A 25,834-nucleotide genomic window follows, 5' to 3' on the forward strand; every position below is an offset into this window, starting at 1 on the left:
GAGGAATCTTATTCAAGTCTAACACAGACTTCCCTCGTGGAGAACCTCATCTATCTAGTGCTCTCGGTAGGATTTTAATTGCGCTTCATTCCTGCCTGAGACGCTGTGTGAGCGGTCCAGAGGACGCGCTGACATCCCTCCTCCCTTACAGACTGAAGCTGCTGCTGCCCTGGCTGGAGTCTCGTATCCACGAGGGCTGCGAGGAGCCCGCCACCCACAACGCTCTGGCCAAGATCTACATCGACAGCAACAACAACCCCGAGCGGTTCCTGAGGGAAAACCCATTCTACGACAGCCGCGTGGTGGGAAAGTACTGCGAGAAGAGAGACCCCCACTTGGCCTGTGTGGCCTACGAGAGAGGACAGTGTGACCAGGAGTTGATCAACGTGAGGATGGGCTTTTTCTACTTCCCCTTATTCAAACGGTTCAGTTCACCTTTTTTTGTCTTCGCCGTAGCAGGAAGGATTATAATTGATCTTTTCACATCAGGTCTGCAATGAAAACTCCCTGTTCAAGAGCTTGTCTCGCTACCTGGTGCGCCGCAAAGACCCCGACCTGTGGGCCAGCGTGCTGCTGGAGACCAACCCCTTCAGACGGCCGCTCATCGACCAGGTGAAGTACACGCTAAACAACTCTCGTCCCATTTCACGCAACCGCCCGACGCTCTCTAAGCCTCTATTCCTCGGCTCGCAGGTGGTGCAAACGGCACTGTCAGAAACCCAGGACCCAGAGGAGGTGTCTGTCACAGTCAAGGCCTTCATGACCGCAGACCTGCCCAACGAGCTCATCGAGCTGCTGGAGAAGATTGTATTGGACAACTCCGTCTTCAGTGAACACAGGTGTTTACTTGAAAGATCTGGGGAGTTTGTGCCGTGTCATTTTAAAATCCAACGGCAAAACTGAAGTGTTCTGAGGTCTCATGTCCGTTTTATTCCCCCTCTGCACAGAAATCTGCAGAACCTGCTGATCCTAACGGCAATCAAAGCCGACCGCACTCGTGTGATGGAGTACATCAGCAGGCTGGACAACTACGACGCTCCCGATATCGCCAACATCGCCATCAGCAACGAGCTCTTCGAGGAGGCCTTCGCCATCTTCAAGAAGTTTGACGTCAACACCTCTGCTGTGCAGGTCAGTCAGTTCGCTCTTAAATAGCTCGAGCAACACCTTTTTTATTAACTGAAGAAGCATTGATCCTCAATGTTCTTTGTTTTGTTTTTCCCTCTAGGTGCTGATCGAACACATCGGCAACCTGGACCGGGCCTATGAGTTTGCAGAACGCTGCAACGAGCCGGCTGTATGGAGCCAGCTGGCCAAAGCTCAGCTCCAGAAGGACTTGGTCAAAGAGGCCATCGACTCCTACATCAAAGCCGATGATCCCTCTGCGTACATGGAGGTGGTTCAGGCTGCTGATAAGAGCGGTGAGGAGACTTGTTGAGCTCGCGTGAGGAAAGAAAAGCTTGCTTGTGATTTGTTTTATTTCATTTCATAGTGATCAAAGTGGCTAAAGCCATGCTGCTCTGTTCCAGGCACAGCAGAGAGCTTCTTTAAAACTGGGCAAAGTGTAGTGGAAAAGAACCCTACCTGACTTATTGTGAGCGGATCAATCGCGTTTCAGAGAAAGCTTTTTGTTCTGTCGATCAATATGAATCAGCCGTGCTGTGGGGTTTGATCTTCGTCCTCCCGGGGGATTCGCTGATGGTTTTATTTCAGCTCGTCGGGCTAGTTTCTCTCCTCCCAAACATACACAGCCTGCCTATAAGCGTGTTGCGGCGACCTCTCAAAGGTCACATCCAGCCCGTAACGACCCTTCTGTCTGTGCAGCAGAGCAGAGAGAAAGATGTGTGTTCAGTGTGTACTTTTTGTGTCTTCAAACTGAATCTCTGCGTTTGTACCTCTTTTTTAGTTTCGGTCCTGCTTCCCTGTTTGTACAGATATCTGCTTTATTTTGCTTTCAGCTCCAAGAGTTGTTTTAGTTTCTGATGAAAACTAAACATTTCCTGATATTGCTGCTCAATATATAGACAGATGGATAGATGAATGGATAGAATGAATGTAAATACCTGTTTATACTGTCAATATCATATCGTGCACTGCACCTTAACTACTTCTTTTGCAGTCTGGACAGATGCAAGCTACATTTCGTTGTCACAGTACTTGTAATACGTGCAATGACAATAAAGTAGAATCTGAATCATAATACATTTTTAAAAAACAAAATAATGGGGAAGAATTTAGAGGAAATGTTATGTGTAATAGTGGTACTCTATACTGCAATTCTTCAATAAAAACGAGCTTAGTTAGCTTGAATGAATTGGTATTTAATATCGCTGTCCGTGTGTTTCAGGAAACTGGGAGGATTTGGTCAAATTCCTTCAGATGGCTCGTAAGAAGGCCCGCGAGTCCTACGTGGAGACCGAGCTCATCTTTGCCTTGGCCAAAACCAATCGCCTGGCTGAACTTGAAGAGTTCATCAACGGACCCAACAATGCTCACATCCAACAGGTCCGCCTTCGCTCTCCTACCAAAACTCTGTGAAAACGCCGCCGGGCCAAAACATTAACACCGTTTTCATCGTTTCTGGTGTATGCAGGTCGGCGACCGCTGCTACGACGAGAAAATGTACGAGGCCGCTAAGCTGCTGTACAACAACGTCTCCAACTTTGGCCGCCTGGCTTCAACTCTGGTGCACCTCGGGGAGTACCAGGCCGCTGTGGACGGCGCCCGCAAGGCCAACAGCACCCGCACCTGGAAAGAAGTGTGCTTCGCCTGCGTGGACGGGAAGGAGTTCAGACTCGCGCAGATGTGCGGCCTCCACATCGTGGTGCACGCCGACGAGCTGGAGGAGCTGATCAACTACTACCAAGTAAGACAGATGGGAGCAAAGGCGGGGTTTCTTTTTTGGGGTGTGCATTTACGACTTATTGATCCACGTTCCACCGTCCTTCCTCCCTCTCCCAGGACCGCGCTTACTTCGAGGAGCTCATCACCATGCTGGAGGCCGCCCTGGGCCTGGAGCGCGCTCACATGGGGATGTTCACGGAGCTGGCCATCCTCTACTCCAAGTTCAAGCCCCAGAAGATGAGGGAGCATCTGGAGCTCTTCTGGTCCAGAGTCAACATCCCGAAGGTCCTGAGAGCGGCGGAGCAGGCTCACCTGTGGGCCGAGCTGGTCTTCCTGTACGACAAGTACGAGGAGTTCGACAACGCCATCATCACCATGATGAACCACCCGACCGACGCCTGGAAGGAGGGACAGTTCAAAGACATTATCACCAAGGTACAGTTCAATTCGTTGACAAACGTTTTGTTTCGTCTGTTTCATTGTATTGCTAAACTGTCATCGTGGCTCCTTTTGCACTGTTTTCTATTTATCGTCTTTTGTGGTTTTCCCTGTGTAGGTGGCCAACGTGGAGCTGTACTACAAAGCCACTCAGTTCTATCTGGAGTTCAAGCCCTTGTTACTGAATGATTTGCTCATAGTGCTTTCCCCCAGACTGGACCACTCCCGTGCAGTTAACTTCTTCACCAAGGTACACTTTAAACTCTCATTATGACCAGCGAGCGGTTGTGATATAAACTTCCTCTGTTTGATAAGATTGAGTGCTTTTCCATCAACCTAATTTCCTGCACAATTTATATTTTAGTCTCGAAATTCAACAAAGAAATCCGCTAATCAGGAAACGGTCACGTCTCTTTTATTAATACATTAAACAAACGTAATCACCGGTTTCCACTTGTTGAGATTTGGCTGACGTTCTTCAAATAACGTCTTGTGTCCTCTTCTTCTGCATTGGTTTTATTGCACCTGAGAGGAGAAATAGTGCCACCAACTGGCCCCTAATATGAACACAACACTAGTGTGAACAGAGAGAATGCATTTGTCGATTTTTCCGGAAATTCTGTTAACGTGTGGGATGTAAACTTGGCTAATGGGATGATGCTGAATGTTCACGTGTCCACAGGTGAAGCAGCTGCCACTGGTCAAACCCTACCTGCGCTCAGTACAGAACCACAACAACAAATCAGTCAACGAAGCACTTAACAACCTCTTCATCACAGAGGAGGACTTCCAGGTGAGAGAGAGCCTCCCTGCAGCATTCATGTGTTCAGTCTTTTTATTTCATGTTGTTGTGTGTTTTGACGGTCTCCCCTTTTCCCCATCACGCCCATGTTAGGCACTGAGGACATCAATAGATGCCTACGACAACTTCGACAACATCTCACTGGCCCAGCGCTTGGAGAAGCACGAGCTGATTGAGTTCAGGAGAATCGCCGCTTACCTCTTCAAGGGCAACAACCGCTGGAAACAGAGTGTGGAGCTCTGCAAGAAGGACAAGCTCTATAAGGTGTTTATCACTTCCACCTTTTACTCTCATTGCAAATGTTTCGGATACACTGCTCAGATTTGGCTCCGACCGTCCCTGAACCCGTCTGTGCCGTCTCTGCTCCCCCCGCAGGATGCCATGCAGTACGCCTCAGAGTCCAAGGACATCGAGCTGGCAGAGGAGCTGCTGTCCTGGTTCCTCCAGGAGGACAAGAAGGAGTGTTTCGCCGCCTGCCTGTTCACCTGCTACGACCTGCTGCGGCCTGACGTGGTGCTGGAGACCGCCTGGAGGCACAACATCATGGACTTTTCTATGCCATACTTCATTCAGGTCATGAGGGAGTACCTCAGCAAGGTGGGTCAGCTCTTTTCTGAACTGGGACACCAGCTGGTTTTCATATAAACACAGGCTATGTAGCTGCTGTCGCCCGAGCACATTTTTAGTTTCATACAGATCCATGCAGGTTCTCTTAGAGAGGCATTATGTACGATAACCGGCCAGTCGTCTGAACCAGGTTTTAACTTTCTGGACGACGCAGTCAGGAATAAGGATGTTGATTTATCATCTCTTATCGCGCCTGATTATGTGCAACATCATTTATTCAAACTACACAATGTAGTAGTCATCTCTTTTTTGGTCCTTTTGCAACAGTTTGATCAAAACATCCATGTTTTAAAGACGGCTACAGTTGTGTAAACTATCTGGTTTATGGCATGTTGACGCATTTTTAATTCTTGCCATCGTGTTCCTTTGTCCGTGGAAAGTGTTGAATTAAAAAGACACTCAAAATGATTTCCAATAGCTGTCTGTTTACCAAAATTCCTTTCTAGGGAAATCATTTTAATGTCGTTTTCCTATGCTGCGACTCTTCTCTTCCAGGTCGATGCGGTATATGAACAGGTGAAAGCTAAATGCTCTGTATTTGATCTCAAAGTATTTAGCTCGGACGACTGCAGCCTCGAGTGTGCATGGGTTTTTTTTAAGCTACACTCATTTTGACACTGAGACATCTTTCAAGCTGAAGTTGTAGTTGTTGTGAAACTGTGTGTGTGTGTGTAGTCCCTAACAATGCAAAGTCTGAGGAAATTGTGTAAAGCCGTCTGCTGCAACAGTACAGGATTGGAGATTTCGTATTCACTTTATCGCATTTTTGACATCTGGCGTTAACTTGCATCCATAATCAGTTATTATGAAAAAATAAATCGGGCGTTATTGTAAAAAATAAATGCAATGACGGCTGTGCCTCTGTCGGGAAAGATTAAACCTCAACACGCTCAACCAGTCAGCGGCTTAAACGTGTATATTAAATTCAGAGAAAAAGTGCATTTCCTCACAGATGCTGACACTGCACAATATGAAGCTGTTCGTCCTTTTAAAGGGTTGTTTTGATGCTGGGTTTATGATAAAAGCATGTCTGTCACGTCAGCAGGCTGGTTTTTATATTTGAGTTGTTGCCTGGCAGGGAGCTCCTTGTCTGAGACTCACTCCCTCCTCTCGCCTCCCGAACTGCATCTCAGCGCTGCGGCCGCTTCCTCACCGCCAGCGACGTAACACAAAGAGCATGAGCGCTGTTTGTCTGAAGGGGCATGGAGAAACTGAATGATTTTAAATGCACATAAACAAGATGTGAGCGTGCACTGCTGAGCCAGCCTTCTCTTTTAACTCACATAACTGCATCCAGGTGCTCCATCACTCATCGTCCGGATGTGTACGTTCTGCTCATCTGACTTGCTGCCCGTTTCTCTTCTTGCTTTCTCTTTGTTCAGTCATGCACTTATTTAAAGAATTGGCTGTTTTTATTGTTACCATCAGCCACTGAGGAAAGGAAGATTTAATTTACTGCTTTTTTTTCCATCTTATACATTACCTCTTAAAACTTCTACTGCTAGTAGTCGAGCTTATATCCGGTGCAAACTGTAGAGATCTTGGCTTACTGTGTGTAAAGTGTCAACAGCTTAAGCAAATGGCACTGGGTCAATCACTTGAAATGGTTTCGGTCCTGACCGTTGGGTTTCGTCGCCCAAATGTCACAGATTAGTTTAGTTTACATGTCACCGTTTCAGGGATTTTTTTTTTACCTTGTTTAGTCGTTAATTGTTGTGGCTTTTCTCTAAATGCTGTTATTTCTTTGCATTGCAGGTCGATAAACTAGAAACCTCAGAGTCTGTAAGGAAAGAGGAGGAGCAGGCAACGGAGACGCAACCCATCGTCTACGGTAAAGATCCTCATGACGCCAGTGTCCGTTTCACTGATCAGAAGCAAAAGCATCCTGCATAGGAGATAAAATAATCCTTCATTAGTCCCTCAGTGGGGAAATTACAGGATTACAGCAGCATTGCACACAAGTAAAAATCAAGTAATATAAATAAACAGTAATAAAACCAAATTAAACAGTAAGAAGAAAATGAAATATACAGATGGAATAAAAATATGTATAAAAGTACTTTAGTGTACTTAAACGAGTGGATATTGCACACATTAGGTGTTGCACCAAGTTATGACTTAAATTTTTACCGATCCAGATATCACTTTGAACGTTTCTAAACAATTTAAGACCCTAAAAAAAGTATTTAATCATTCGTAGCTGCTCTATAACATAAACTAGTCATTAAGTTTACAGGCCCTTTAGGGTGAAAAGGATCCGTCTGATCGTTGTAATCAGAGTTTTGTAAACAAGGTTACGGTCTTTTATAATTATTTTTTTGTGCATTCGTCAAAGTGGTTGGTAACAGCTGCTTTTAGTACCACGACTGAGAAGGAAAAGACATGGTTCACCACAGAGGAACTTATGTTTTTTTAAAAAACCCAATGCAGACCACGTCAGAACTGTGGCTCCAGTTTAAGTAGAACGGACCAGTTCCATGTTTGAAGCCTCACCTGTATTTGTGTGTGTGTTTCCTGCAGGCACGCCCCAGTTGATGCTGACCGCCGGCCCCAGCATACCTGTGGTCCCCCAGCAACCGTACGGCTACGGCTACCAGGCGCCTGCAGGATACAGTCAGCCAGCAGCTCAGCCCGGCTTCGGCTACGGCATGTAAAGACCCCGCCCCCTTTCTCTCCGCACGCAGGCTGGAGCGACCATCCATCCATCTCCCCCAGTCCTTCACCAGACCATTAGTGTCTCTCTGCCCCCCCCTCTCCATCCCCACACACAGGGAGCTGGGAATAACACAGACAGCCCTTTTTTTTTGTTTTTTTTGTTTTTTCTTTTCAAACTGTCATGAAGGACTCAGTTTTATTTCTGTTGTCAAAGAAAAATATTGAATCACAAAGATTAATTTTCTCACATTCCATATTGACTAGATTAATTTTTCTTTTGTCTATTTTATTTCAATGGGAAATGGTTTATGTACAATGGGGGGGGGGGTTGTGGGAAGAGCTAGTCCTCTTCTCCGTTTAAAACAAAACAACAAAAAAAGGTCTGTTGTGAAGCATCTGATTTGCACTCTGTAGTGAAAAGAAAATTAATGTAGAACCTCTTCCTTTTTGATGTGTGTGTGTGAGCAGCTTCTTCTGTCCGACTGTAAAATGCATTTAATTATTGTATATTCAGACACAAAAAAAAAAACGCTACTATGTTCTTCTATATTTGAACATGAGACCGCCGCTTCCGTGACCACAATCCTGAAACACTACGTCGTACCAGTCATGTCCCCACGCAGAAAAACCCCAAAGGGAGTGTTTTCCATACCATTTACAGGAAGTTAGTCTTCTCTGCAAAGCCTATGCAACACTCTGCAAACAAATTGGTATTAAGACGACATTTCCACGTGCTTTAAATACTGCTCGACTGTGGGACCATCCCCCCCCCACCCCCTCCTCCCTTACTGCTGCTGGTTGTTTCTGATGGATATCATTCACCGTTACGGAGCGTGCAGGAGAGATTTGTCCAACCTCATTCTCCTCGGGTCCTGTTGAGTCATCTTTGACCTTTTTTTTCAGTCGACCTGCTCATCAGATTCAGTAACCGCATCACAGGACATGTGGTAATTTGAAGTTTTTATCAAAGGCTTGCGTGTATACAGGAAATCAGTCATTAACTCCTTTTGAACTTATATTCTTATCTAAATTACTTTAGATTGAAATTGTGCACTTACGATACTTGATTGTGCATAATCAGGATCATAATGAATGAAACAGCGGTTTTGTTTTCCACTTAAAAATAAAGGCTTCTTGTTTGTCAAGAACGGTCTGGTTGTGTCTTACTTACTGTGCAAGAGTTATCTTTTACATGACATCAGGGCATTGCTGCACATTCAGGCCCCCAAACGTGATGTCATGGTTCTGATCAGAATGATAAATACTGAGCAGAGTGATCGACTGTAATGTGTATATAATGAGTTGTTTGTAGTCCAATTTGATATTGGAGGAAAGTTTGATTACTCGCACCTTGAATAATGACTTTCTCCATTTCATGTCTCATGTGGTGACAGTCAGAGCTTTTGATTCAGCTGTATGCCAGTTCCTTGTTTGATGCCATACTGTGGCATTGAAATGTAACACATTCCTCTTACATTGTCTCCCTTGTGTGATGTCTACTAGCTAAATATGCTCCAGTCAGTCCAGCAGCAGCATTGGCTCACTTTGTGAGGATGTAGTACAAGCACCCTCTGGTGGTACAACTCAATGGCTAAAAATAAAGTCAAATTACAATATTACCAGCTTCACTGATGGCAGTGATCTCCTTTATTCTATCAAGCCTTTACAATATAACTGACTTATAATTTCACAATCAATTTAGGGGATTTAGGGTTTGTTACTTTCATTAATTGTTTTTATTTTAAGCATTTTAGCACATTTCATTTATACGTTATAGCAGTAATTTGCATTGCAGCTCAGCCATAGTTAACGTTAGCAACATGTGCTTTTCCTCCTGTGTCAAGTCGAAGTGTCTTTAATGAAAGTCGTTGTTTCCTGAGCATCAAGACTTTAGACATGGGCGAAGGAATGAACAGTGTTTATGCTGCTATCACACAAGTATTACAGTAAAGTAATACACATCAAGCAGTTACTGGTATTTGAGTCAACAAATGTGATCATACGCAAAACTGGGCTTTAATGGAATTGAGTCAATTGTTTTATAAAAATAGAAACACATGGTAGACCCAACTAGTAGAGTTTCAAGTCTCCGGTGACTATGTCAATCTGATCAGCTGGGCCAGGGCCGATACCCAGCACGGTGCGCGAGCCGGGTGCGATTTGAGTCCTTCCTGCGTCCTGAATCAGGCTGACGGGAAGCCCCACTTCCTTGGCGTGTCCCAGCAGGTGGACCAGGGTGTCCTCGTCGGGGGCCTTCACCACCACCTTGGGCTGGCCGCAGTACTCCCACCGCTTGAGAAGCTCGGGGTTCCTGCGCTGGACCTGCTTGTACGCGGACACGGCGGCGTGGGAGCACTGGGCGGCGACCTTCCCTTTACCCATCTTCAGGTCGTTTCGAACCACCAGTATCATCTTGAACTCGCCAGATTCGCCCATCACGCTTGCTTCGCCGGCGCTGTTCCCCATCGCTGCCATCAGGCTCTTGGATGTGGGGCCCAAGCGAGCTCTAAGGTGCCAACCAATCAGGAGTCCACAGGCCAGTCCTGCTACTGCACCCAGGCCCAACGGGCTGTACACCAACGCCAAGTCCATATTGCCGAGGCTGCAAAAAAGACATGCAAAACAAGGGAAGTCCATGTCACATCTACACTTATAAACGTTTTTAAAAAGTGTATTGGCAACATCAAAACACTCCCACCACAAGGTCCATGCACTAACTGACTCCACTTTCCTCCCCAGCTGAAAAGAGTTTCCTCCATGATGGCTTACACATTGGAGCTTTCAAGAATTACTTTCGAGTTCAGAGAGGCTACTTATTAACTTTTTAAAAAGTGTTTGCTTTGTGCCTGACAACAGTTAGACAATTAAAAAGTACATGATGACTAACTAGTATAGTTTAATCATATTACGTTATTTTCATAGCATTTAATAACTGACTAATACAATCCGGCTACACATTTAGCTTTGTTTAATAAATCACAAATTTAATCAAATTGTTTGTTACGCGTTTGTTTGAACTAACGACTAACTAACGACAACTTCGCATGCTAACTAGCTAGCAACGGTAGTTACCCACTGAAGTGCATGCTAACTTTAGCTTCCGGGCAAAAAAGCGACACCGCGTACTCTCCCAAAACACCGCTGAAGTACAATACACATCACTTAGCAAACAATTAGACTCGAGTTTATATCTCTCATTCCCCCGTAATGCCAACCATCGCGTCACATGGCGTACCTGCCGGTTTGATCGACGTGCCACTAGCAGCATGAATAAAGCTGCAGCTACTCTTTTTGTCGCTTGGTGATGACGTCACATCCCCATGACTTCCCCGAGTAGGGAATCTGTTTTAAATCCATATCACCAATAACGTATAAGAACAACTCATGTCAATTATGTTCATTTATAATTAATACAAATACAGTTGATTGGATAAAATCAAGCATTTTTTTAAATAATTAAATGATCATTTTTCTAAAACGTACAGTGGGTGTTCTTAAAAATGTCAGCAGGTGGTATGATACAGTAATTTATATTCACAATCTGTGATTCAAAATATATATGTGAATTCAAAGGAAATGGGCACCACCACTAAAAGTGTCCATCTATTTAAATGTTTTTTTTAACCCCACCTGTCATTTTCTTATTTAGTAAATAATAATTTTTGCAATAATAATAATCAGGTCGGTGCCTTGCTCAAGGTGCCTCGCTCCCCACCCAAACCTGTCCTGCTGGGTTCAACACTAACTTTTAGATCAACACTGCCATCCATTGAGCAAAGCAGAGAACTACATGCACATAAAAATACAAGCCGGTAGAAATGTATAAATAAAGATGAATCTGAATCTGCATCTGCATCTGAAATGTCATACTACACGACACAATTTGCGTTCACAATCTCCTGCTCCCCATCCTTTCAAAGAACACATCAGAATGTTTATTTTGGCAGCAACATCCCTCATACATCCGAGACACAAGGGCATGATATCAGATGAGGCATTTTATTTAATATTTCAAGTGTACAAAATAACAATAAAAACGTATTGTCCTTCATATCTCACATTTACAATACTCCGCTGTCGATAAGAGATGTGGGTGATGTCATCGAGCTCGTCTGCTCCTTATCAATTATTTGTCATCAAATTTGGAGATAAACACAAAATAATATTCTTTACAACATCGGTTCTCAGATTACAAACATTTATATGTAAAAGATTCATTAAAAAAATCCTTCAAAAATAGTTAATTAATAAATATTCAATCAAATATAAGTGTAACTTCATAAACTGAATTATATATATTCTAGATTAAATCAGACACTTGTCTTTTTTTCGACCAAGAATGCTTTGCACTCGTGGTACTTGGCTGGAAAAGTATTTTACAAAGGGTCCATCACTGAAAAAGGGTTGAGAGCCACTGCTTTACAACACGCCAGCATGTGAAATGTAGTTTAGAGCATGGAGATTTAGTGCAGTGTACGTTGTTAAACACGATGGACGGACAGAGATCCAGCCTAAAGATAGCGTATGTTCTGCACGCTGCTGTAAACTGAGACGAATGCCGAGTGGCAGTTAGCTGAGAGGTGACAGAGAAAAGACTTTTCTGGTTCACATGAGGGTTAAGTGTTACGGACAACCGTGGAATGAACTGGGATATAGAGACTGAACGGATTGATGTGTAAATGTTTGCCTTTATTTTTCAGGAGTTTCTCTTTGGGGAATGTATTGCTTTCGCGAAGAAAAAAAAAGAGGTCTTTCACAAACTGGTTCTGTCGTAAGGGGTGGACTTATTTTAGGATAGTATTCTTTAACCTATTGTCTTTAAGAGCGGTAGGCGACAATGATATACTGTTATTGGAGCACAATCACGATACTATTGTTCTCATGACAAAAGGTGCAGCACTCTAAAAAAAAAAAAAAACTAACTCATGGCAAGTATTGTGACCCTTCACTGCTCCGCTGCGTCTGCCTTTAAAATAAACGCTGCTCTTTTCTGCCTCGGAGCCCATCGCTGTGTCCTGCATGTGTCTCTCGTTTGTCAATAATAACACACAAAAATACTACGTGACATCTCAGCAATAGTGCAGGTGATGAACTGAGAGGAAATAGCTGACCCGGGCCGCCTCCAAAAGGTTGTGCTTGACACAGATATCCTCCATGTTTTGCACTTTATTGTAGAGTATAAAGTAATTTATGCTGTGAAAGACACAGAAAGCCTCGTCCCCTTGAGACGACCTCTTACTGCACCTCCCCTCATAAAGTGAGTCATTCAAAAACTTCATTCACACAACTTCCACCAGTCAGTTGAGTTCTGAAATACTTTTTCTCACTCTAATAAACACAAGGCGACGCCGACACTAAAACATGTCGACATGAAGTCTTCCGTCTCTAGTCATGACCTGGAAAACGTGATGTCCTTTTTTTCTTCTTCAATTTGGGACATAACTGAGCTCTCTTTGCCCAAATTCTTTCGCTCTCAGCGTGAAACCTACTGAGGACTGAGACGCGTTAGAAGTGCGCTCCAGGAAAGTGATCCACTTATTTATAGACCTTTAATTAGACTGGCTCTCTGGAGCTTCTACCAGGCAAATGATGAAATCTCCCCCTGTTTCTGTGTCTCTCTCCTGCCAGCCTGCTTTCCCCTCCCCTCCGGCAAACTCTGTATCAGTCCTCGATCCCTCACTGGCCCCCTCCATCACCACACCCTGCACTCAAGTTATGATGCAGTTCATGGGTAGCCTACTTTTGCCCTACATTTGCCACTGGGACTCCATCACAGGTTTCACTTGAGCCCAGATCTTACTGTGGATTAAACATCAGCAGAACGGTGAGTTTACGCTCTCTGCATCCATGCATCGCTTAAAACACATCACGCTGCTACACAACAACAGCGCTTTGCTGTTTTACACTTCAAACTGTATCTCTGTTTAAAATGTATTATCCTCTATGTGTGTGTGTGTATGTGTGTGTGTGTGTGTGTGTGTGTGTTGAGTTCCTCATTGTCCTGAGCAGAAGAGTTACTCAACAGGTCCGGGTTGTTTTGGTAGAAGTGATTGCGCAATCCAGTGCAGGAGCATAGCTGTGCTCCTGTGTTTCACACAGCTCGCAGTGTTGCTGCGAAACTGTTTGCTACTGGAGGCTTGACTGTGAATAATGCATAGAGTTTAGATTAATAACCCAGTTCATTGTTGTGTAGAATAAAACACACACCGAGGTGCATATGGACAATTTCAGATAAGTGTTGCTTCCAGAATATTGCACTTTGACGCGCTTTGTTGAGGCCCTTTGTGAGATAAGGTATGGTTCTGGTTTCAAGAGGAGAAAAGTGTATGAAAGGAGATAGAAATTGACCGTGAAGTATTGGCACCGTGATGGCCGTCAAAGCTTTCTGCCAGAAAAGGGTTTATTTCAACCCAAACCATGATCTTTCTCCAACATAACCAAGTCAGTTTGTTGAGATTTCCAGCAGAAAGAGTGTAAACTTCTCCCATGTGCTTCCAGCTTGAGCGCGTGTGTTCAAGGTTTAGAGTCTGTGATGAAAAGCTTTTCTTTGTGGTTCCCTCAGAAGGCCAAGAGCAGCTCTCCAGATGTCCTGCAGTCTAATCGTCTGAGAGGGTTTTTTTTTATTTTCCTCTGTGTGACACTTCGGTTGCTCCAATCCGACTGCAAAGTACCCACAGCCTCGTCGTTCAGTGTGTTTGTCCTTCAGAGGCTTTCAGGACTTCAAACCTCAACCATCACGGACCTACCGAGTGTCTTTAACCGCTCCGAGTGTCAGGTCCTTCAGCAAGACACAATTATTGGACACGACAGAACAGTGTGTGTCAGCTGACAGCTCAGAGTGTTAATGCATGGAAACCAGAGGCCCAGACCTGTGTGTGTGTGTGTGTGTGTGGGACTAGATGGTAAACTGCATACCTCCGTGTCAGAGTCCCCCGTGTCGCCTCTCACTGACAGATTCCTGAGAAGCCTGCGTCTCTGAACGGAGACACTCTGCAGACATGCTTTTAAACACGCGTATGAATATGTGTAGGTTCCCCCAATATTTACACATATTTGCGACCCTTCCGCTGTCATTTGATCACAGACAAATGAATAAACCCTCCTCTATACTCATCCGGTCATGCACAGGCCTCATTGGGTGACCTGCAGTCTGTAGGAGCAGACTGCTGTGTGTGTGTGGGAGTGCATACGCACAAGTGGGGGGAGTGTTTGTGTTGTTGTTGTGTGTGAGAGTCTGTGTTTGTTTTGGGCTGGCGTCGGTGTCAGACTTGGCGAGCAGTGTGCATACGGGTATGGTGTGTGTGTGTGACTCCGTGCTGAAGGCCTGTCTCTTCTCCCGGCAGGACTCCTTCCCGGCGAATGAGATGGCGGAGTGCGAGGTCGAAGGTCAACTCCCTCGGAGGCGTCTCGACGTCAAGGAACAGCAAAATGGAGAGCAGGCTGGTAAAGACAAAAGACGTGTATAATACAGCGGAGCAGTAGCTCAAACCTGTGCTTAATTATATTATCGGTGCCTCTGGAAAAACGTCAATGTTCTTTTGTTTCCGCGCTTTGCGGTTAGATTCGGATCCGTCCGTGGATGAGAGGAAACAGAGGGACAGGGAGGAGCGTGAAACCCTGGTGTTATGGAAGAAACCTCTTCTCACACTCCACTACTTCACCCTGGAGCTGCTCGACACCTTAAAAGAGTGGCTATGGAGGTGAGACCCTGAGTGCAAGGCCACCGCCCCCTTCTCTGCAGAATTGCACCTTTTTGTTTTATTTATAGAGTTTCTAGTGCTGCTTGTCAATCTCAAGTGGAAACATTACATTTAGCTGACGCTTTTATCCAAAGTGACTTACAATGAGTGCAAAACTCAGAACAACAAGAATCAAGAAAGTACAGTTTCTTTAATAAAGTCAGACTACAAAGTGTTATCAGTAAGAGACATTTAAGTGCTACTAAAGTGCTGCTACTGCACTACCTTCCTTATTCAAGGTGTCGTTGCAAAAAATGTGTTTATAGTTTGCAACAGAAGATGTAGAGACTTCCTCCTGTCCTGATGTTGATGGGGAGCTCGTTCCACCATTGAGGACGAAACAAAAAAGGTTATGTTGGTTGTAAAAAAAAGAAATAGCTATCATACACTCCCCACAATCTCTACCTGGCACACACACACACACACACACACACACACACAACATTTGCTCACAACATTGCTCATTTATATACATTTTAAACCTCACTGCTGGTCGAGGTATCGAGGTCTTCCTGACGTCACCTCTCTTACGAAAGCCACGGCGTCAGACGACAGAAGAGATCAGAGTTTGCTTTGTTGACAAATTCCCCGCGCTGCACAACATGTCCTTTACACACCTCACAATCTTTGTTGACACGGAGGGGCCTAAAAGAGGGTCAGAGTGTACTCTCAGGGAGGCCTGTGTGGTTAAGTGTGTGAGGACAACGTGTTTATTTTCTAAACTAGAAGAGGATGTGGTGAGCCGCAAGCACCGCGCGCAGTGTTCTGACTGAGAGGAGCTGCCTTTCCCCGACACCCAAAACACATGGCGCCGTAACTGCCGCGTCGGGGTACACGCGAGCCCGTTACGGCGAGGTTCATCTCCAATGTCCATAGAAGGAGTTCCTAATGTCAAACACACGAACAGGGGGCCCTCAGGGCGGCGCTCTTGTTTGGCTCAAGATATAAATGTGATGGTTGTGCAAAGAACGGAGGGTTGGGGAGAGACTGTTGTTGTTGTTGTAATAAATTATTATTCAAATTACTGCTAATGCTGCATTTAGATTAAAACCCATAAATATAATAGACGTCTATTATATTTGTGACAGCAAATCAGTTTTAAAATACAGCGTTAGCTAACGCTGGCTAACGTATTTTAAGTTAGCAGGCTGGTTAACGTAAGTTTAAGTTAGCCAGCTGGCTAATGTAAGTTTAGCCAGCTAGCTAACGTAAGTTTAAGTTAGCCAGCTGGCTAATGTAAGTTTAGCCAGCTGGCTAACGTAAGTTAAAGTTAGCCAGCTGGCTAACGTAAGTTCAGCGAGTAGTAGTTAGAAGATCCTAATTCCCAATGCCTCAATAAAGCACCGTTACACAAAACAGCAGCAGGAATAAGAAACACAAGTACTTCAAAGTTGTAACCCCACGTGACATTGGTAAAGTTACCGTTATTTTAAATGTAGCTAATGTTAGCTAAGTATTTGGCCTTATTTACTTCACGCCGCTCGAGCTAACGTTAGAATAACATTGAAATGAGTTATTCAACACAGAAGGTACATTAGTTTGCTAAATGTATTAAATAAGTGTATTATTAATTTATTTTGTATACATGACCACCGTACTTTGCTAACATGCGCCTCTCTTAACACACTGTGATAGTAAGGTTAGCATAAAAGTAATAACCAAAGGTTTACGTAGTTATGCAGTTATTCAGTGGTGTATTCACAACATTTCATGATATTTTAACACAGGTGATAACCTATGTGGGCACAGAGATTTACCTTTAAACATAATCGGTGTTGTTCAAAGTGAGCCCATAGTCTTTCAGCAGTGTCTCAATGTTTTTCTCAACACATATGCATAATTATAATCATTTCAGAATGATTGAGCTTTTTTTTTTTGTCGCCAGCACATGGAGCTTTGTCCTGTTGCCCAATGTGACCTATTACATCAAAGTGTATTTGATGTATTGATTATTATCTGATCCCATTGGACACGCCGCTCCTGTTTGTGAAGCCTATAATTGGAGCGTCTTGAATTTTTTTTAGCAGTTCTCTCTCTCCCCCAAAGTTTAAATAAAAGTGATTTCCTCACACGTTCAAATAATTAATTTCCATTCAGTGACTCTTCCTCACACATGCTTCTAATGTCTCCTCATCTCTTTTCATCCGCCCTCTCACTTTGGCCTCACCATCTTTCTCCCATCACCTCCTGCCTGCTCACATTTTAACCCACCATTCTCCACCTTCATTTCCTTCTTCTCCTTCACCCAGGCTGTGGCAGCAAAGACAGACTGTGTTTGGCCTGCTGATCCTGCTTATCCTCCTCTTCATTGCCTACTGTATTGAAGGAACACACCAGAAGGTGACTGAATACTGTAAATATTGTACATTATAACCTCACCTCGCTGAACCCAGTCCTTCCAGCATGTTCGGCTGACATAAATCAGAAAGTCTGTCTCTTTCATTAAGAGAGGGTATGATTTAATAATGTTTTATTTCTGTGCTGGCTGCTTGCCTTATAGTTACAGAGTACAGGTTACACAAGACTAATTGTAATACACATACATGGGAAGACTGCAGCTCTGGAAGATGAGCGGGTATCTATTCATCGAAGGGTTGGTGATTTGATCCCTGGTTCCTACTTCATCTTTTAGCAAGGCACTCGAGCAGCCCTACTAATGTTGAAAAGTGCAATTTAACGCAGTCTATTAACTATTTATTTAGGTCCTGCATAGTGACGGGGGTGATCAAGTCCATTTATAGTGCCCCACATATTTATAGGAACAGATAACTGATTGGGATTCGCACCGCAAGAACACAAGTGCATAAATACGAGAGGATATTTGCATGAACATCTTCTCAAACAAGTGTGTGCCTGTGTGAGTGTGCCCACATCATTCTTGTTTAATTATTAACTTCCTGCAAAGCCCAGTTGTACCTGCTGATCTCTTTTGTCCACAGGGCAAACTACTGTAGCTGTGGCTGTAAACCGCTGTGCCATAAACCCCTTCTCCTTTCTCTACATTTCCTGACATGTGTTGGAGTATTTTCAAACCCATTGCACACAACACGTTTCTTAAAATGTCCTTAAAAGAGACTCTGGAAAGACGATTACTAAGTTCTCAAGAGTAGGCTCCACGGTAACAATCGCTCATGGCTGGCACTGCACTTCCCAGAAAGAGAGTGGTGTTTTGTTTTGCTGGGTTTCCTGGGAAGTGGAGTCTTCGGTCAGAGCCTCCCTCTATTCCCACCAACCCCTCAGTCCCCTCCCTTCTTCCCGTAATCTACACACTCCATGCTTCCTCCTGAAAATGACCTGCCTTGGCTCAAGGGAGGAGGAGGAGGTGTAAACCGAGTGATAGATGGAGTGATAGTGGAGGAAGAGGAGCAAAGAGAGAGAGAGAGAGGAAGAGAGAGAGATCTTGGCTTGCCATACTTCACTAGTTGTGTAAGAGCTGGCTGCCACCAAATAGAATCATGGCTCTGTTCTGCTGTCAGTGTGCTGAACACTCCTACCCTACGGCTCTGTCCTCTCAACTCAACAACAACCTCTGTCTCTAAAGGTCTCTCTCTCCCTCTCTCCCTCTCCCTCTCTTTCTCTACCACTCACTTGCCCTCACCCACCCCTTTAAGTGCCCTCTGTTCTCTCTGTTTTGCACACTTTCACTCTCGTACCTTCTCTCACTCTCGTCCCCCCCCCCCCTCCACCCCCTCCACCCCCACACTTGTTTTCCTCACACTGTGCATGTGTCTCTGCCATGTGGTTCCCCCCGTCCCTCTCGCTGGCCTCTGCGCAGTATGTGCGCCACATGGAGAAGAGGACGCTGTGGTGCGCCTACTGGCTCGGCCTGGGCATCCTGTCCTCGGTGGGTCTGGGCACCGGCCTGCACACCTTCCTCCTCTACCTGGTAAGAACACCTTTTTGTTGTACTGTTCCTCCACGACAAGTTGCAACAGCGCATGCTATTGACGTGCCCGTGCGTGTTTGTGACAGCGCGCAAACCCAGCAGCAGCAGTGGGTGATGGTGGTGCTGTGACGCAGGTCTGCAAAAAAGGCGTGTGTTTGCGCTGTTGTGGGGTTGTTGCTAAGGCTTTAATAACAATAATAAGAGCAATTCGCTGGCAGATTTTGGAGGCTCTTTGGGCATTTGCACATCCATACGTGAGTTATGGGTCGTATGGGCATGTGAGCGCGCGCGTTTCGGGGAAGAGACGGGGAGGTGGTCGCAGCGCTGTTTTGACAGGCAGCCTCTGAACAATCGCACTCACTGACCCCTCTGATGAGAGCACATGAGGATAAAAACACCCTCCCCCCTCCTTCCTCCCTCCTCTCTAAGTTCTGTCTCCTTCCTTTCTCCTTGCTCCCTTGCTCTCCACTGTGTTGCTCACTCTCACTTTCTCTCCCTCCTTTTGCTCCTTCTCCTTCTTATTTCCCTCCTTTTACTCCTTCGTGTCCCTCCTTTACAGTTTACTCCCCCCTTTCCTTTCCTTTCCTTCCACCCTTCCTCTTCTCTGCCTCCTGAGAGGTGTTGGGTCTCCACCGCTGATCAGATCAGGGTCCCAAAACATCTGCTTGTCTTCACTGCTGTCAGTCCATCTGTCATCGGGGAGTCCAGTGTGTAGCACTGGTATGCGCCCAGTGGAGCTGAACTGGAAACTTTGAAGTGTGTGTGTGTGTGTGTCCTCTCTTCTGCTGTTTTGTTTTTAAAGCCAAAAACTCTGGTGCTCCCAAATGTAATTTGAGAGGGTTTTTTTTAAGCTTCTCTCTCCCTTCGTGACCCAGCTCACTTGTTCAGGAGGTTTCAGTGTCGGGGGCGACATCTAGTGGCCGTGGACGCTCCTGCAGGCCGTGGTGTCATCGGGTTCATGACAGAACTTGGTGCTCTTTGCTGGAGTTGCTTTTGTGCATTTTTCTTTTCTTTTTTTAAGAGTCTGACTGATATTGGTTTCAAAAGGCCGATACTGGTGCAGATGTTTTTAGATGTGAGCTGTCCATAGGTGACATGATGTTTTGGTGTGGTTCAAAAACAAGTTGTTTTTTTCCACATTTGACCTTATTTGCTTGTGTAAAATGAAGAATTTCACTTTTAAGTCCTACGTGTTTCCCACAGAATGGACTCTTTATTGGGTGGAAATACCTCTGGAACTGCTTTCACTATGTGAGAGAGCTATAAGCAAATTAAACCTCACAGGCTTTTTCATCCAACGTGTCCACTCTGGAATACAATATGAATATATGTTTAAATAGTCTGTGGTCAGTGAGCATCATTAATTACTTCAAAGATGTTGCAGACATTGGCTGATTTTCATTTTCTAAATACAAAATGTAGCCTATTATTGAGCGTATTTATAACTCCAGCTATATTTGCTTCATATAAAGAACCCTTCTGATCTGGTATCTAAATCCTCTCTTCAACTCTGAGCAGAAACCACAAGTAAGAAGCTCAGAACTGACCTCAGAGAATTATAATTACACGTCATCTTTTTTTTGTTGATGCTTTGAGATTTTTCAGTGATGTTGTTCATTTCTGGGTTCTGACAGATATCTTTTTTTTGATTTCTGACAGTAAAAATAGTTTGTCAGAACGTTTGTGGTCGGTGACCAGTGGCGAGTACCAGCAGAGTTGTGCCAGTGATTGGATTAGATGTTCCCACATGCAGCGTGACCTTTCCGGCGCTGTCTTCCTTCCTGTCCACAAGACTTCATAATATGCTAGAAAAGAGAACTCAAGTGGGCCTCGGTGTATTCCAGCTCCAGGGTCAAGACCCTGAGTTACCCCTCGGGTCAAAATTTTGGAAACAACGCCATCCCAGTTCATCTGTAAGTGCCGAACACCGCTCCAGATAGACTCCAATGCCACAATGAACTTGTATTTTCGCAGCTTCCTTTTCATTGCGTTTCCCTGATTGTGAGGAGCAGCGCTGAAACAAATCAGGAAGTGAAACAATTACTTGCCTGGAAAATGAAGCGCAACCGTTTATTACAATCAGTTAATTGTTAAAGGATGGTCGAAGCAAACATGTCTCGCTCTTCTGTGAGAGTAAACCGACTCCCTCGTGGTTTGGGACTGTCGGTCGGCCAAAGCAAAGACGCCCGAGGAGGTCAGCCTGGGCTCTTGGAAGAGACATTTTTCAACTTTATTTGAACTTTTTGACATTTTACAGACCGAACGACTGATCAAGATCATAACCCGTACCTGATCAAATGATTACAATCACTGTTACTTGCAGTCATACCTGATTATTTCATCAACCGTGATAGATAATAATCTTTCTCCGCCGCCGTGTTTGTAACTGAGCCGGTTCATTACTACCAGCAGCCACCAGAGGGCGCCACCGGCTTTAAGATGACGATGAACCAGACAATTCAGAGCAGACTTGAATTGAAATACTTCCACATGTAGTATCATTCAATTAATCCGAAGTATCAATATTTGTGTTCACATAAAGGCCACAGCTGAATATACATGTATTGTATCCATGGCAAATGAACATGGACGAGACTCTGAAGTGAACCATAAGAGTGCTACCACATGCGTTTCACTGTCCTCCAGTGTTTCTATTTAACGTTCAATCTGAAGCTCTTGTCCCATAATTCCCATCTCTTTGTAAAATGTGGAAAGATGTGAATGCTACCAGGTCTAAGGCTTCTTTCACATGACATGTGACTGTGTGGTCATGTGACTTTCCCAGTTGTCGCCGTGTGTCTGTCCCTTTTCCTAACTTTGAGATTGAAGCTAATATTATTTTACTTTCCTCCAGTTTCAGTCATCGTGTGGTCACATCTCTCTCTGCCCAACACCGTGTGGACTTTATTGGACTGTAAGGTTTCCTTTTTCACCCTCTGAGAGACTGATGTGAGGATCTTTTCTTTTTTTTTTTTTTACCGCTAACAGGTGTTCTGTCGGAAATAAATGACCACACACACGTTAAATATTAACAACACACATCCGTAGTGGTTGGCGGGAAGCTGTGAACGCAGTATTGTGAGAGTACCGCACAGCCTCCAGAGGGGGGAAGCAGAGCCAGTAACGTACAAAACCATCATCCCAGTCAATGAAACCAGAACCAGAAGTGGCGGCTCTCCTCCTCCTCCCTCTCGGCCCCGACATGGACGACTGCTGCCCTGCGTCTCCCGTCTGTGTTTGTGTCCCGCTGAGACTGCGGGACATCATTGTACCCGGCCAGGACTGCTTATTGGAGGAAAGATAAATCCCCTGCAACTCAGTGGTGGAGAAGAGGTGGTGGGGGAGGAGGGAGGAGGGAGAAGGGGAGCACACTTCTTGGCACACCATCAAGTGTATTTTATCCAGCTGCTCCGAGGGAGGAGGGTCGTGGGTGCTTTAGAATACAGACCATGAAAACAATAAAATCATACAGGAGCGCTGGAGCGATCTCATTTCTGAATCCCGGGCTGCAGAGGAGGAGGAAGAGGGGGAGGAGGAGGAGGAGGAGGAGGAGAGGATCGGTACCCACACCGAGAGCCTTGCACCTGCGCACGAGTCCGTTTGTAATGATCGTAGCCATCGTGCTCATGAGCAGCGATGGCTTTTCATCCCCACTTTAGGTTTTTTAACTCTTGGTTTTTTCTCGTGTCGCCGGCCTCCAAATCCTCTCCTCGCTGAGGACGGGCTGAGCTGCGAGTGTGACTCTTGAAAGCTCGGGGAATGCTGTAAATATTTTAGAAGAGAGCTCATCTGAGTCACCCACCATTAAATTACTTTCAGTAATGGCTGTTGCCATTAAGTCATTATGGGCAGCAGGAAAATTGTTGTGCTCGACGTTAAATCAACAGCAACAAAGAATTAAAGCCGTTATAATAGACGCTGCGCACGTTGCTGTTTACATAACAGAAACTAGGGGAGTCTTGTTTTCTGTCTTCTCTTTGAGCCGAGTGAGAGGTGTACATGTTACAAACCACGTTTGTAGCGTGTTTATAACTCGGGATTTACTCGGCCCTGTCTTTTAAAAAAACAAAAAATGAAACCGACGGCTTGTCTAAATAGTGGAGCATTCTACAGTTTTCTCTACTCCAGTCTCTCTTAGGTTTGCGAAATTACAGGTCGCAGAGGAGGTTTGTGTGGAATATAGAGATTTCCCTCCAGCAAACCCCCCTGAAATTAAGTTTTGGCTGTTGGCAATTACCAGGAGCACAGCTTCAATTAGCTCCCCGGCTATCGCTGCGAGTGCCGAGCAGGTCGGAGATTGTCGTTAGCGTCGCACTCGCTCTCAAACACCGCTGCTCAAGGGTTCTTTAAGGCTGATTTATACTTTTTTTTACGCAGAGATGCAAGCACGGGAGATCCACAAGGGCCCTTTGCTTCGTCCCGTCAGCCATCTTGCGTCTGACTATCCGTCAAAGCTACGCGAGCCGTTCGCAGCTCGCAAGCCTGTGATTGGTCCGCTAACAACTTCCTTTCTGAGTCTCGCATTTCCTGTTTCATAGCATCATACCGCTGTTTTTAAAAGCCACAGCAGGAACACAAACAATGGATCCCGTTGAAGAACGTTTGGCTGAAGAGGTCCACAAATATGAGCGTTTATAAAACCCGTCTGACGGAGTATCAGGACACGCACATGGAGATATCGGTGAACTTCGGTGTGCAGGTCGACTCCCAACGGTCGTTGCTCCACCTGCTGTTCTGGCGTACGCAAAAGGCGGGAACCATAAACCAAAACCAAGTCCGTTGATGCAACTGCGTGGCCACCCGCAGTTGCAGTTGCGAGAGTGCACGCCGCCCTTCAGGTTCTCAAAGTCCTGCGCCGGCTCTCGTGCGTCACTGCCGCCCGCCCACGCCTTCACAGCCCGACAAGAACACGTGGGAAAACTCGGTCACAGCACGGCAAGATATCGGACAAAGGGCCGACGTGTGTGTGTGTGTGTTTGTGTGTGTTTGTGTGTGGTACACTGCCCCTCACTCACCTGACCATTGTGTGACGAGTCTCGCTCCAAACAATGGCGGCACGTCCACGTTCACATCAACAGAAACCTGGCCGCTTTGTTTGAGCTGTGACTCACGCGGCCTGCCGGTGTGTTTAACCCGCACTAAATGTTCCACTACTCATGAGAGTCACCTGACAGGTGTTGATGATGAGAGGGGCTGTTTACGAGCGCAGGGCCGACAGGGCTCCTTGTCGGCTCTTCAGAAAGTCTTGAATCCGCTCCGCTGGGCGTGGACACGCTGTGTGTTCGGCCGTTATTGGTTCATCATGGTCTCGACTTTGTTGCACAGCCGCACATGACTCAACACAGCAGAGCCACTCCTTCTGTTCTCCACGGTGAGAAGTGATACCTTTGCATGCATGTCAGCCGGATCATGAGTGACACATCGGGATCATGTTCAGTTTCTTTGAAAAGCTCCTCCTGAGTCACCACTGGCTGCAGTAACGGATCTCTCTCTCTCTCTATATATCTCTCCCTCTCTCTCTCTCTCTCTCTCTCTTTAACGCCAACACCTCTTAAATTCATCCCTTTTTAACTACATCGGGATCGCGTTTCTGAACTTTATCGCCTGGATTTGACGCTCGCACTGCTGAATGCAATATTACTTACGCGCCATGAAGATACATTGGTTGGGAATTTTACACTCGTAAGTTATGGATCTGCAGCTGCTTGTGAAGGGGAATCTAACTTTGGGTTGCTATTAAAACAATCCCATGGAGATTTTGAGTCCCAGTGGGGGGTCCTGGCCATGATGGCAGCGTATAATCTTCTCACAAGCACCGCATGAAAACACAAATAACAGAGCTTCAACAAAACAAGCAAATTGCATCAATCAGACGTGTCATTCAGTGTGAGGACAAAAACATATAACTTCATCTTGTTTTTAAAAACCCTCAAACCAAGATGAGGGTCCAAAAACTTTTGAAATACTTTCACCAAAAACTTGTCCATGATTGGAGGTTGTACCCATGTTCAATTCCACGGATGTAAAAGGAGGAAAAAAACAACTTTTTCATACAACAATATGTGAGGAAACTCAAACTGGAGACAAATTGTATCAGCATGAAACACTGGATCAAACATTTTCCATGAAGAAGGACTCACATGCTTATATATAAGAAATTAATAAGATAGAATAAGATATGATCATTCAGTGGGGAAATTACAGGATTACAGCGGCACTGCTCACAAGTAGATACGATTTTTTTTTAGCAAGTAATATAAATAAACAGTAGAGCGGTAATACAACAAATTAAAAATTAGCAGTAAAAGGCATATTTAAATATACAGATGGAATAAAGATATACAGATGGAATAAAAAAAAAAAAAGGAACTTAAAAAAAATACTTAAAGGTAGTAGATATTGCACCAGGAGATGAATTAAAGTGCAATCAATGGCTGTCAGAAGTGTCACCAGAGTTGTTAAAGACATATACGATGTCTAAAAGACATACATGGAGACTCATTTCATCAGCTTATCTTTTACAATGACAATCTAATAGCCGTCATCACATCAAAAAACAAGACGAGGATGATTCTAGCAAGTCATCTTCTTCCTCAGGAGGCTGGAGACACAGATCTTACTCGTCTTCACCAACCTCCCTCAAAGATGAATGACAGTCTGTCTCTGTCGGGCCCAGGAGTCCTGTTTATACCGAGTACAATTAGCAGTTGATCTGAAAGGCATTCACTCACACACACACCCACCCACACACACACACACACACACACACACAGCCCACAGGAAGCAAACCCCGGGCCAAAGTGGGCTTAGTGTGTAGCCGGTCTGGAATGGCACCAACAACCC

General features: G+C 45.0%; 3 protein-coding genes across 7 annotated transcripts in view; 2 read left to right on the forward strand and 1 right to left on the reverse strand.

Annotated features, from left to right (window-relative positions):
• The window catches only part of cltca (clathrin, heavy chain a (Hc)), a 31,854-nt gene extending 22,860 nt beyond the window's left edge, over nucleotides 1–8,994 (forward strand). Inside the window, exons 17-31 of one of the 2 annotated variants that reach the window (XM_068599699.1) lie at nucleotides 152–386; nucleotides 490–612; nucleotides 694–839; nucleotides 948–1,131; nucleotides 1,229–1,421; nucleotides 2,348–2,505; nucleotides 2,594–2,866; nucleotides 2,962–3,279; nucleotides 3,401–3,532; nucleotides 3,965–4,075; nucleotides 4,178–4,348; nucleotides 4,460–4,681; nucleotides 5,207–5,227; nucleotides 6,467–6,542; nucleotides 7,232–8,994. In XM_068599699.1, the coding sequence (XP_068455800.1) occupies nucleotides 152–386; nucleotides 490–612; nucleotides 694–839; nucleotides 948–1,131; nucleotides 1,229–1,421; nucleotides 2,348–2,505; nucleotides 2,594–2,866; nucleotides 2,962–3,279; nucleotides 3,401–3,532; nucleotides 3,965–4,075; nucleotides 4,178–4,348; nucleotides 4,460–4,681; nucleotides 5,207–5,227; nucleotides 6,467–6,542; nucleotides 7,232–7,365 (2,497 nt within the window). In that variant the 3' untranslated portion in view covers nucleotides 7,366–8,994. The remainder of the gene's footprint in view (nucleotides 1–151; nucleotides 387–489; nucleotides 613–693; nucleotides 840–947; nucleotides 1,132–1,228; nucleotides 1,422–2,347; nucleotides 2,506–2,593; nucleotides 2,867–2,961; nucleotides 3,280–3,400; nucleotides 3,533–3,964; nucleotides 4,076–4,177; nucleotides 4,349–4,459; nucleotides 4,682–5,206; nucleotides 5,228–6,466; nucleotides 6,543–7,231) is intronic. The other variant, XM_068599700.1, reaches the window with a different exon arrangement.
• Nucleotides 8,995–9,363: 369 nt separating this feature from the next.
• On the reverse strand, nucleotides 9,364–10,678 carry ptrh2 (peptidyl-tRNA hydrolase 2). Of its 3 annotated transcripts, none has more exons than XM_068600992.1 (2): nucleotides 10,602–10,678; nucleotides 9,364–9,968 (listed from the first exon to the last, which is right to left on the reverse strand). In XM_068600992.1, exon 2 carries the CDS (start codon nucleotides 9,956–9,958, stop codon nucleotides 9,437–9,439), a length of 522 nt encoding a protein of 173 aa, XP_068457093.1. In that variant the 5' UTR covers nucleotides 9,959–9,968; nucleotides 10,602–10,678; the 3' UTR covers nucleotides 9,364–9,436. The 3 variants fall into 3 exon arrangements, with proteins under 3 accessions (XP_068457093.1, XP_068457094.1, XP_068457092.1); XM_068600993.1 differs by lacking the exon at nucleotides 10,602–10,678 and adding an exon at nucleotides 10,443–10,591; XM_068600991.1 differs by lacking the exon at nucleotides 10,602–10,678 and adding an exon at nucleotides 10,439–10,591.
• A 2,465-nt stretch (nucleotides 10,679–13,143) lies between these two features.
• Nucleotides 13,144–25,834, forward strand: part of LOC137803003 (vacuole membrane protein 1-like) — a 55,497-nt gene continuing 42,806 nt past the window's right edge. For both annotated transcript variants that reach the window (XM_068601246.1, XM_068601245.1), the window contains exons 1-5: nucleotides 13,144–13,190; nucleotides 14,710–14,809; nucleotides 14,928–15,066; nucleotides 17,355–17,445; nucleotides 18,881–18,991. In XM_068601246.1, the coding sequence (XP_068457347.1) occupies nucleotides 14,731–14,809; nucleotides 14,928–15,066; nucleotides 17,355–17,445; nucleotides 18,881–18,991 (420 nt within the window). In that variant the 5' untranslated portion in view covers nucleotides 13,144–13,190; nucleotides 14,710–14,730. The remainder of the gene's footprint in view (nucleotides 13,191–14,709; nucleotides 14,810–14,927; nucleotides 15,067–17,354; nucleotides 17,446–18,880; nucleotides 18,992–25,834) is intronic.

This window comes from Clinocottus analis, unplaced genomic scaffold, assembly GCF_023055335.1.
Source record: "Clinocottus analis isolate CAN_PGR_092001 unplaced genomic scaffold, fCliAna1.0.p SCAF_5, whole genome shotgun sequence".
Classification (NCBI taxonomy): Eukaryota; Metazoa; Chordata; class Actinopteri; order Perciformes; family Cottidae; genus Clinocottus; species Clinocottus analis.